Source organism: Zeus faber (genome assembly GCF_960531495.2).
Source record: "Zeus faber genome assembly, chromosome: 3".
In the NCBI taxonomy this organism is placed as follows: Eukaryota; Metazoa; Chordata; class Actinopteri; order Zeiformes; family Zeidae; genus Zeus; species Zeus faber.
The window spans coordinates 24,049,812-24,062,759 of NC_137190.1; the positions used below are offsets into that span (position 1 = coordinate 24,049,812).

Consider the following 12,948-nt stretch of genomic DNA (forward strand, 5'->3'; position numbering starts at 1 on the left):
TTGGTTGACTATCGCTTTGCAGGGTGTGTCCGATTATAGGGAGTGTACAGTTTTACACTTTACAACATGGAAGCATCATCAGCTGGGGCTGGAGAGACCTCACCCCATAACGGAAAGATCAGTGAGAAGACACAACTGTCTTAAAACTCAGATAGATGGATGGATGGATGGATGGAGAGAGCGAGAGAGAGCGAGATGGATGGATGGATGGATAGAGGGAAAGATAGATAGATAGATAGATAGATAGATAGATAGACAGATAGATAGATAGATAGATAGATAGATAGATAGATAGATAGATAGATAGATAGATAGATAGATAGATAGATAGATAGATAGATAGATAGATAGATAGATAGATAGATAGATAGATAGATAGATAGATCGATAGATAGATAGCTAGATATACTTTATTCATCCCTGGAGAGAAATTACCTAATGTCTGGTGTGTGTGTATTTATGAGTGTGTGTGTGTGTGTGTGTGTGTGTGTGTGTGTGTGTGTATGTGTGTGTGTGTGTGCGTGCGTGCGTGCGTGCGTGCGTGCGTGCGTGCGTGCGTGCGTGCGTGCGTGTGTGTGTGTGTGTGTGTGTTCAGAGCCTCACCACCAGTGTCTGTGTCATGGTAGTTGGGGTCGAGGCCTCTCTCCAACAACTTGGACACCTTGTCCACTTGGTGGTGCTGGATGAGGTCCATGAACTTCCTCAGGTTGGCCTGCGCCACCACAAAAACACACAAAAAACACACAAAAACACACACGAGAGTGACTGTCGTTCCATTATAATTCAGTAAAATGTACCAATGAGAAAATTTTTTGGGGAGGGAAACAACATTGGTGATCAAGTTAAGGCTCATTCCTACATCCCTGAAGCAGAAAGAGTATCCAAAGAGCATTCATAGACTCTTAGACAACACCATATAACTAAATCCTCGGTTCAGTCTGTGTGTGTGTGTGTGCGTGTTACATTCTGGTTTCTGTTCCTGGTGGCTGTCTTTCCAGGCCGCACGGCAAAAATTGATAAGAGAGCAGCTCCCAGAGGGAGAGGAAATAGAGGAGAGGAAGAAGGGCGGAGACGGCGGAGAAAAGTCAAGAGGATGTGCGGCAATAAAAACAATAATCAAAAGAGATGTAGATCGTTTAAAGCAAACAAACAAACAAACGAAAAAAAACACCCTAAAAAGCATCACACGAAAAAAGCCTCAGCCAGCCCCGTTTGTTTCCTCCTCAGAACCTAATTTGGTAACGAGCTCTGAATGTCCCCTCAGCTGGATCGCAAAGAAAAGGAAATGAGAAAATGAAAAGACATCTGCACGCTCGCACGCTTTCCCAAATCCACATCAGTTTGGCTGCGGCGTCGTGTTCCTTCAGTTCAACGCGCTGGATATTCAGTTTTTCCGTTTGGGTGAAATCGAGGGCATTGGTGAAGATTGTTTTTTTTTTTTTGTTTGTTTTGTTTTTACGGAGGTTGACGGAGCGTGATGCGGTATCTCGTCGTTTTGTATTGGTTCACAATGTAAGTCAAAGTGGAATCATTTCAAAATGAATCGATGGTCATAAACGTGTGTGCATGTATCTGTGTGCGTTTACGCTCTACAGTGCGATCGTGTGGTCTTTGAACTTTGTGCAACTTCGTCCAGCGCTCTCTTCCTCGGTGGTGGGGGATTTGGCTCATTGGGCATGTGCTCTACGAGTCATTTTGAGAAACGAGTCATTTACTTTATATGATTTGCAGATCCGTTCATTCGGGTTGTGATGTTCCGTCTCTTCGGCAGGGTATGTGTGTGTGGGAAGAGATTCAAATTATTTTTTTTGCCCAAAGACAGCGGTTGGAAGAAGTACTAATGAGTAATAATGTAATTAATATATAAGTAATATACAATTAAGTATATATAAGTATTTATGTATATATATATATATATATATATATATATAAGTTTTTCAAATATGTTTTGCATTGTATTGTATGAATTTTTGAGATTGTGTGTGTTTGTGCATGTGTGTGTGTGTGTGTGTGTGTGTGTGTGTGGGCCTGGTGAATCAGATGGTGACGGCCGCTGCATCTCTGTGTTCCACTGACACAGGTTGCTGGGCTGACATCTGATTGGCTGCCTCAGTGCGCGCTTTCACCAGCTCCAGTGAACCAGACCGCACGGCAAACAGGGTTAGCTCCCAAAAAGCTGCCCAGGGCCAGGGGGAGGGAGACGACTCATTACTGAGACTTACAGGGGTACAAAGACAGACACGGCGACGGCCACAAAAATGATTCGTGACCGCTAATATTAATACATAGATTATGTATTAATACATAATGTTTATATGAACTCCTGAAATTGACCATTCTTCATCAAAATGTGTGTGTGTGTGTGTGTGTGTGTGTGTGTGTAATACAAAAACAATCACATGAAAGCCTTTTTATAATTTAGATATGAGCCCCTGAAATTGACCATTACAGTATTTATGAAGTGTGTGTGTGTGTGTGTGTGTGTGTGTGTGTGTGTGTGTGTGTGTGTGTGTGTGTGTGTGTGTGTGTGTGTGTGTGTGTGTGTGTGTGTGTGTGTGTGTGTGTGGAAAGTCTAAGGATCTGAGCGACTTTGACGAGGGCCAAATTGACTGGGTCAGATCATCTCCAAAACAGCAGGTCTTATGGGGTGTTCCCGGTTTTGCAGTGGTCAGTACCTTCCAAAAGTGTTGACCCCGTCGGGTCCGATACCACAAAATAGCTACTGTAGCACCAAATGCTGAAGAAGTTAACCATCACAGCTTGCTGCATATTGGGCTGCGTAGCCACAGACCGGTCAGAGTGCCCATGCTGACCCCTGTCCACCGCCAAAAGCTCCTACAATGTGCACGGGAGCATCAGAACTGGACCATGGAGCAATGGAAGGTGGCCTGGTCTGATGAATCACGTTTTCTTCTACATCATGTGGATGGCCGGGGTTAGGGTCCAATCCAATCAAGCATCTGTGGGATGTGCTGGAACAACAAGCCCGACCCATGGGGGCCCCACCTCACAGCTTACAGGACTTAAAGGATCTGCAGCTAACGTCTTGGTGCCAGACACCACGGGACACCTTCAGAGGTCTTGTGGAGTCCATGCCACGATGAGCTGTTTTGGCGACCGAGCTACACAATATTAGTGGTGGTTTTATTGTTGTGGCCGTGTGTACATACTGTATATATATATATATACACAGTATATATATATATATATATATATATATATATATATATATATATATATATATATATACATATATATATGTATACAGTATATATATACTGTATATATGTGTATTCTATTTTACCACACAATCAAAAACGTACCTTTGTATGAAGTTTGGCAATCTGTTTCTCATCCACATGGGGTTGCCTGTACACTCTGCTCTTGTAGCGGAACTGTGGAGTAATGACGACAAATACAAACACATTGTTTTCTAGATTAATATTATGTAAATTAAATGAACAGACTCAAACAAAGGCCATTTGGTTGAAACAAATGTCACAAAACAAATAAAGCTGTGTTGCAATAATATTTGTCTTTCTGGAACTTATCATCTCTTGCTTTAGAAGAGTATGCGGTCGGTTTTTAACAATACCGTGAAACTATTAAGTGCAGCTAGTCAGTAGTTGCGCTTAAATATCTATTTTGTGCAATGGTACAATTGTTACCCCGCTGATGCTTGCAAAAGGCTGGAGCACTGAAAATCCCAATGAGCTCTGGACTACTTGTTTGAAATTTCTGTATACAGTATATAATACGATGTAAAAGGAAAGCCTTTTACCAGAGACAAAATAACCTTTATTCTGATGGGTATTTTGATGCCGCCCGATGCTTGTTCAGCACCCGTGCAGCAAGGCCAGTTCTTAAAAGGCTCTGCTTGCTTTCATAACTCAATTTATAATGACATAACTTATATTATATTTCCCTAGACTGTATCTTTAAAGGCACAACCGCCGTAAATATATTCCGTGCGGGACTGACCCAAGCAGTTTCAGGATCACGGCGTATCTTGATGGGCTGAAAGGAAACGGGAGAGTGTTTCTCCTGCTCGCATAATGTTTCCAAACCCTCATGAGCCACCAAAGGGGGAGCTAAATCTTAATGTAAGCACGTCAAACTCACTGTGAGTTAAGAACTACATAATACAAAGTCGTACAGCCACAGCGTTCCAACATTGTGATGTGAGTTCAGTATTATAACTGGACTCAGCCACCTCTTTCTCTCCGCCACGCCGAGGACAGAATGGGAAAAGGATGATCCAGAAACATCCGTTGGATAGAAGGTGAATAAAAGGGAAACGGCATTTTCCAGGACACTGCTATGCACGTGTCCAGGGCTGGCGTACACGTAGCAAAGCTTCACGTGCCTGATGCTCCGTGACCTGAAAGGATTGTCAGTGTTCGTCGGCATGAAGGAGGGATTTGGTCGAGGCGCCGTGCGACTGCGGTCGCCGTTTATAGCTGGGCGGATGGAGGGAGCGCCGAGATGGCTGAACCGTTTGGGGAAAAGTCAGAGCAATCAGCGGCGCAGTCGTAAAGTGGAGCAGACTGATCAGGATTTGTTCCAGCGGTTCCAATGGTCAATCAGACAAGTCCCGCTGTGGGGCTGTCCTGAGAGTAACTGGTCCCTCTCTCCTCCTGCCCCTTCTCAAAGTGCATAGTGGAAATTATTCAGGGTGTCAAGTTGCTTGTGGAGGGGGTTTTAAAAACCAGCAGCAACCAGGCTGCCCCGTACTGTGACAGTAATTTTATTAATAATAATAATAATAATAATAATAATAACAATAATAATAATAATAATAATAATAATAATAATAATAACAATAATAATAATAATAATAATAATAATAATAACAATAATAAATGCGCTTGAATTGCACCAGCTGAGAAGACGATGACACCTTTTTTTTTTAATAATTTTTTAAAATTGTATTTATCTTTTATTTATTTTGTGGTGTCCGTGCAGTTACTACCAGCTCTCTGCAGACCGTAATAAATTCACTCCAACTGCGTGTGGCTATTAGTGCCAGTATATGTGATTCTTTTTGCAAAGAGGCTCATTTGTATAGAAAGGGGCCAATTTTGCACCAAATTTATAAATAAAACCTCATTTGTATATGCGCAAATAGCACCGGCGCATCGAGAGGCTATTTGCGTGGCAGCGCAATTAGCGGTGTATTTCACTGTTTACGGGTGCTTTGTGAATTAGACGCTCCCTTTTTCTGTTATTTGCGCTGGTTAAGTGGCCGCTACAGCCGCGCAACCTTTTGTGAATTCGCCCCTCCGTCTCTGGAAGAATCTCTGTGGACGTTTCATGCGCAGAGAAAACAACGTGGATACTAGGAGACATCAGTCCCAGCAGGCGCAAAGCAGATAGTACCGGCACCATGATGCCTGGTTGAAGTAGCCTCGGGGCCTCTCTCAACACCTCCTGGCAGGCAGAGAAGTAGCTCAGTCATACCCCTTTCCCACTGCACTAAAAACCTGCTAACATCTGGCATTTGTCATCAGTGGGAAAGGTAACACTCGGGTTTCAGTCCCGGGTCAAATAACCCTGCAATAGATACGTGATGCAACACGCGTTGAAGCTCCGTACACTGGCGCATAAATAGACAGGAATATCTGTGTATCATTCGATAATTTTATGTCTGATTTAGAATCCACAATCAGAACCAGAAGTTATTAAATTTTTTTTCGCATGGGGGACCGTCAAAATGTTGTGAGTGTGGGGATTGCACCGTGGGGAGCACAGCGGAGAACCCCATGCTCCCCGCCGAGTCACTCAGGCATCGCCCAAAGCCGGGGCGTGCGCAGGTGCGCGGTGCAGGTGAGCACCGGCAGCATGGATACCCCATGCTGCGGCTTTTAAAAACCTGCGTGAACCTGTTAATTTTGGTGGGAAAGCGGTTTAAGGGGTGAGCTGTGCAACCAGCTGCTGGGGCAGTCACCGCCATTTCCCTGGACCTGGGCACACGTAGGGATCAAATTGTCTCCATAGAAGTAAACTCTTTCCAGCGTCAACGTGATAGCGCAAAGGCTGTCTCCGCACATTTGGAGAAGGCGTGGAGATTGTAGCCTCAGGAAATCCCGTTGCATTTGTAGGCCAGGCCCTCGAAGGTAAAGAAACTTCCTCTGACCCTCGACCACTGATGCATGAAAATAAGCATGTTTCAGGCCAATAGTACTGATAATAGTAATAGTAATAGTGCAATTCCCAAAATGTCCCCAAATATTTCCAATAGCTTCCTTATGGTGAGCATAAGTCTCCAAAATCAGGAGGCTCAAGCGGTCTCTCTGCCACCCAATATTCAACGTGTGTACAGGGCAGAGTGAAGACCCCTCTTCCTCTCGACGGGGGAGCTCCGACTTATGGAAACACACAGTAAATGAATGAATATCGAGACGCGGATCTGTCAAAGACTGCGCTCATATCACACCACATTTTCCTCTGACTTTGAGTAACTTTAACTCAACCGTCAAAAGCTGAGACGACTTTCACTTCCATTTCTCGATCACTTTCTGACGCTCATTGAAGTTACCCGTCATAAATTTGCGTGAGAGTGAGAGTGTCGTACCTCCAAAGACGGCACCCCCTTGCTGTGTGGCTGAGGGTACTCCCGAAGGATGCGTTCCTCGTCCAGGAACTTGCCATCCCGCCCGTTGCTGGCTGGCTGGAAGAGGCCGTAGTTCAGGACATCCTTGAGGCTTTGGCTCAGGGTGCACAGGATCCGTTGCTTGGCAACCCACACTGTGGCGTCCGGGTTGAACCGCATGCATTTCTGATGTCACAGATTGTATTTGTGGGGGAGAGAGAGGAGACCATTTCAATTAGCAAATAGGCCAGATGAGTAGAAGGCAAGATGAAAAGAGGTTTCAGATGATTCCACTCCGTTAAACCTCATCAGTGGGGACTGAACCTCAGTTGTATGTCCATGCTGTTGATTTGCGACAAGGTCTTGAATAGCTGTACAACAGGTAACCTCTACATTAAGCGATCTGTAAATAACAAATCATTTCATTTTTTTGGTGTAATTAAGTAATGGAAGACTCACTGATGGATTGAACTCAAACTACATTCTAACAAGTCATTGCACGTGAACGGGCGCTGGAATGTTGAACGACTTGGTACTGAATGAGCTACAAAATCAATTTTGCCACCCCCAAACATTCCCTCGGTTGCCATAAGGAAATCAAAGCCTCTTGTTGTACTCTTAATATTTTGGAGCCGGTAGGTTGAGGGCCGAGCGTGATTGACAAGAGCCTGCTCGCACCCAGCCCCTCCCAATTCTAGCCTCCGTGTGGTGAATAAACACAATGCAGGATTTGTGGTTGTCTTGGCTGAATCGCGGAGGATTATGGGCGCTGGGCCGTGGCGTTGAGAGAGAGCGCGTGCACACGTGTGTGTGTGTGTGTGTGTGTGTGTGTGTGTGTGTGTGTGTGTGTGTGTGTGTGTGTGTGTGTGTGTGTGTGTGTGTGTGTGTGTGTGTGTGTGTACAGCTGGATGTGCTGCTCCGCCGGCGATAACGGCTGCGAGGATGAGCCGTCTGTGAACTCTACTAACCACTCCGACTAATCCTCTTCCCCGTGCCGGAGCGGGCGTGGAGCAAGGACGGCAGAGGGGCGAGGAGATGAAAGAGTGAGGGTACGGTACATACACACAGACGTCTGGCATCCGGCGACGCCGCTTGGACCAATATGGCCTTCCTTATTCTACTGGTTTATTGCCTTGGCGAGCTACCAAACACCTCCGTTATAGCTCTTTCCTTGTCCCTTGTATAAGTTAAAATTTGACGAGGAAGAAAAAATGTTCAATTCCCTTCTGTTTTGCTTTCAGGACAATGAAACAATGAGGGCTGATGTCAGTACAAATGGTGGGTTTGATGTTGATTATCTCGACCGTGATTGCACCAGTGCAGGATTCACAGAGCGACAATTATTTTGCGAAATGCCCCGCTCCCTCCCTCAATCATTCACACTAATACATTTACATTTACAACCACAATATTCTAAAGGTCTAACTCACACTAAGGTGTGTGGGGCCTTTGCAGCCAGTGCGTTGCAGCCAGGTCTGATCCTACGATGCTCCCAGTGGACTGTCAGAGAACCGTGGGACACCAGGGTTGAGCATCAAAGGGTGACGGTCTCTTTGGACGCCGGGAAAACAACCCCGCCGGCCTCCGCTGTGTCGAGAACCGAGCGCAGTGAGCGCGATCCTGGACTACGGCTCCGACTTTCATCTACATCCTCGGGGTGTGGAATCGGATGCTCTGTGTACAGGTGCCTGTTTCGCCGGAGTCTGAGCGGGAGGAACGCCAGGGGAGGAAGGACCGCGAGGTGAGAGGCTGATAGGAACCTGGCACGGAGGGGAGATGGATCCGACCCCCCTCGTACACCTGCCTCATGCCTTTATTTCTGTTTGAACTCCTTGCATCCCTCTTGCAGTGTGTCCATCACCTTTTGGGGAGTTCTTCTGCTATACAGAAGGACATTGTAACAATATAACAGTGGTGTATGTGTGTAATATACTTTTATAATATATAAATACATTGTTATGTTCAAAATCACCTTTGTTTGTATATGTATGCTTGTATTTGACTACCTCCTTCCACACACACACACGCACACATACCCGCCCAGTTTGGTTTTATAAAGTAGAGAACTATAATCAGCATGTTTATTTATACATAGTCTTGTCACTTTCTGTATCTTTATACCATGGTCACAAAAAATACTGGCGGGTTTCCTCAAGCACAGTTCTGCTCACCATCCTAAATGAATTCTCAGAAAGTGTAGCAGCTGTTTGGTCCATTTGGTTTTCTTTAAAGGAAGAAGGTACAGTAATCCAACAGAAAAGGGGACCCATAAAAAAAAAAAAAAAAAAACATAAACACAACCGCACAACAAACTGGGCCGTAAGTGTAGTCGGAGATCTCCTTAAAGAGAGGAAAATAGACTCTCCCAGATCAGAATATCAGATCAGAAAGCGAAAAACAAAAGTTTCCACAAATACACATCTGTGTTGTAGGCTTTGGCATAGCAGCAGGTACTGGTTATCTGCCCATCATTTATAGGAGTACAGGAATATTGGGAGAATTTCCTGGCCTGAGAACTATAGTTTGACATTCACATTTGGCCGGTCTCAGTTTAACACCATGTCAATAAGTGTGTGCGTGTGTGTGTGTGTGTGTGCGTGTGTGTGTGTGTGTGTGTGTGCGTGTGTGTGTGTGTGTGTGTGTGTGTGTGTGTGTGTGTGTGTGTGTGTGTGTGTGTTGGCTGATTCTACACGGTACTGTCAACCCAGAGATGAACTTATGGCCCAATTTTGTAATTAGAGCGGCAAAACTCGACATCACGGAGAGGTGTGTGTGTGTGTGTGTGCGTGTGTGCGTGTGTGTCGTCACGTGTGTGCTAAGCTCTCTCACATGTACGCACTAAAGCTCGCAATTTCTTCTTCAGCACGGAGTGGCACCACCTGATCACATGATTCGGTCACACACTCCACTTGCAAAGCAAACCCGGCTGAATGATTCATGCACAGCGACACGTACTGTACTGCACCTCCATCAAAGAAGCTCCAAGCACATGAAGCGAATTTAAACATTGTTTTCTACAGTATCTGACAACGTACAATTTTGATTATGAAAAATCACCTTAAACCTCCTTTACCCTTATTTACTTATAACATTATTTGTTTTTAACATTTTGCTTGATGCTATGATGAAACATGCTGTTTTATCCTGTTTTAATTATCTTAATTTTTCTTAAATCTTTATTTTAAAATTTTCTTTAAAGATTTAAAATAAATATTTTCTTTTTTTTATATAATTATCTTTTCATCCCATTTCTTTCAATGTTAAACTTTGTGCACTTTGTATTTTTTTCTCTCTGAAGCGCTCTGAGTTGCATTTACTGTATGAATTGTGCTGTACAAATAACAGTTATTATTATTATTGTTATTATTATCATTAGTATTATTATTATTATTATTATTATTGTCATTATTATTATTATTATTATTATATTATATAGTTGATGCCAATGTGTGTGTGTGTGTGTGTGTGTGTGTGTGTGTGTGTGTGTATACAAGCCAGGGTGTGTTTATACACTATATACACCGGCTGGCTGGCTATGACAGAAAGGTGTCAGAACACACAGTGCATCACAGCTTGCTGCACATGGGGTTAGGGTCCGATCAGATCGACCATCTGTGGGATGTGCTGGAACAACAAGCCCGACCCATGGGGGCCCCACCTCACAACTTACAGGACTTAAAGGATCTGCTGCTAATGTCTTGGTGCCAGATACAACAGGACACCTTCAGAGGTCTTGTGGAGTCCATGCCTCCACGGGTCAGAGCTGTTTTGGCGGCACGAAGGGAAGCTACACAATATTAGTAGTTGTTAGTCGTGGTTTTAATGTTATGGCTGATCGGTGTATATAGTCCTCTCTGGTTTGTTTGGTATGGAAGCTGTTATAAATCATTATAAAGACGCTCTGCTCTCAAGCCAGGTGCTGGACTGAATATACTGTATTTTACAGATCAATAAGGCGCTCCCCTCCTGCATCGCATTCCGTTCTGATCAATATTCAACCGACGACACCCACGCACGTCTTCACGTGTGGAAGATCCACACGACATCTACATGTTGGCTTATATGGTATGAGGAATCCAGCCAGCCGCCCGTTGCTTAGGCTGAGCTCTCCAGCGTGCCATCTAGTGATCGCCCAATTACCTTGTTGATTCCCCCGTTTTTTGGATCCTCCGCCTGCCTCACAGTCTTTGATTCCCTGCCTGTTCCTTGCCGGACTTGTTTGCCCTCGGTGACGGATATCCTGGTTTGTTTGACCCTGGCCTGCTTGTTCGAATCAACCCCCTGCTTTGCGGACTTTAACCCGCTCCCCTGCGTCGTGCTTTTGGGTTCACCTCTGGTCTGAGTCACTGAGCCGGGTGCCCGCCACCCGACGTTGGTGTAGAAGATCCATACATCAAAGCTGGGCGGGAAAAAAAAACGCCCACGCTGCCTTCCAACAAAGGCGCACGAGTGGGAGATTGCTTTAGTTGTAGAGCGCTTGAAAGGCTTTGTACCGAATGGAGATGGCGGCTAGACCACAATGGACCACGCTCAAAAGTACACTTTTTTTTTCTTCCTCTACAATAAAGGTGGATACGCATTCACACATTTCCCTTCCTTTGAATGATAATGGTCTCATGCCAAAATCATCATTTTTATTCTTAATGTGTTAAACAATTGTATTTTTATTTTTTTTTACGATCCATCAGCTTGTGTTTTAAACGGGGTAAATATTGGATTAATTCACAGCACTCTAATTAATCTATCTGCACATTTTCACACACTGTGCTCCTCTCATTACCCACTGGACACAGTTGAAAAGTCGGAAAGAGAGATTTGATCGCCCGAGGCATTCATTGAGCTGCAGTGATTACCTTTTGGATAAATATTGATATATCTGACTGTGGAAGCTTCCTTCCTTGCTTCCTTGCTTCATTTTAAAGTACTGACTCATATACCGTATTTTTCACGACCTGATTTAAAACGGAGATGGAAAAATAAAAAGATTTGTTCTGTAAAATAGTGAAAAGTGTCAGTGACATATTTCAAGTGGAGCACAGACTGGAGATCCGTAAACACACACTACAGTGCATTCTTGTTCATGGGCAAAATATGCGTGTTTGTTCAATTCTACATGTAGAAACAATGTACAAATAACTTCCGCTTATTTTAAAGGCAATGACTTGAAATTAACGACCCTAACCCGAACCCTTAATTATGTTGAGGAATCCTTTGTCGATCAATAGAGGAAGAGCGATTTTTCAATCAATTCAATTACAATAAGTTACGCATCAGGGATGTGTGCTCCCACACAGCGGAGGCAGATGTGCAAAGCGCAAATTACAGACACTGAAAGAATCCATTCATTTTTGGAATCACTCCGGTTGTGTTCCCTCGGGAAAAGGTCAAAAGTCAATACTTCCGTGATGAGTTAAAAATCCTCCCGTCTCCTGCACTTTGAACCAGCACCACTGCTCTCGTATCGCAATGAGATCATGTCAAATGTTTGGGGGGTTTTGGTGTGTTACATCGGCACGCGAGTTCACCGCACCGCATCACCCTCAGTGGGAGTCGCCCCTCCACTCCGCGCCGACACTCACCGTCTGCTGCAGGTCAGGGATGACCACGCGGACGACCAGCGAGTGCGTGCGCACGTCGTCCATGCGGTGGCGCGTCAGCGGCTCCCCGGTGGCCCTTATGGTCTCGTAGATGGTCTCCTCGCGGGAGCTGTTGGAGGCGGAGTCCTCGGAGTAGTCGGAAAAGCTCTGGGCCATCTCATCCTCGCTGGAGGTGGGGCTCCGGGGCATAGTCGGCAGGCCGGCCGGATTCAGCTGCCGAGGGGGACACCACATGGGATCAAAACACAAAATACATCAACGCGGGTGGAGGGTTATGAAACGTCAGAACAGGGCTCTGCGAAATACTCCGATCGTTCGATAGCGGCGATGGGCGATCGGTTATTTATTAATAACGATCGTTGTCACGGGGGACGGCCTCTCAGGCTGGTTTTGCCTCGTGGCGACATCTTGTGATGTTGCGTAGAAACTACAATGAGAGACAACAAGAGATGAATGTGCACACGTCCAGTTTCACACTAATAACAGTATGTTAATCATTTGTTTTTTTCATTCGTAGGGCGAGTAGATTACGATGTTGTTGCAGTGTTAGTTGCGCTGTAGTGGATTATTTTTTTCTGGGCGGAAGCTCAATATTCCGTCTCAATGGATTCTTTTGTTTGGTAAGTTGCCGCGTAACAAGCGTGTTGATGTGCAGCCAGCCGGGCATTATCACAAAATAACCCTCCCGACAGAGTGATCACTCTTATCCCTGACAAACAACCCCCCTATTCCCCCTCTCCAGCCCCTCCTCACTCTGCT

General features: G+C 44.9%; 1 protein-coding gene across 1 annotated transcript in view; it reads right to left on the reverse strand.

Annotated features, from left to right (window-relative positions):
* Positions 1 to 12,393, reverse strand: part of shank2a (SH3 and multiple ankyrin repeat domains 2a) — a gene marked incomplete at its 3' end in the record, with an annotated part of 109,005 nt that extends 96,612 nt beyond the window's left edge. Inside the window, exons 1-4 of the mRNA XM_079997888.1 lie at positions 12,172 to 12,393; positions 6,575 to 6,778; positions 3,324 to 3,395; positions 604 to 712 (exon numbers count right to left, since the gene is read on the reverse strand). Of these exons, the coding sequence (XP_079854014.1) occupies positions 604 to 712; positions 3,324 to 3,395; positions 6,575 to 6,778; positions 12,172 to 12,378 (592 nt within the window). The 5' untranslated portion in view covers positions 12,379 to 12,393. The remainder of the gene's footprint in view (positions 1 to 603; positions 713 to 3,323; positions 3,396 to 6,574; positions 6,779 to 12,171) is intronic.
* Positions 12,394 to 12,948: the final 555 nt, after the last annotated feature.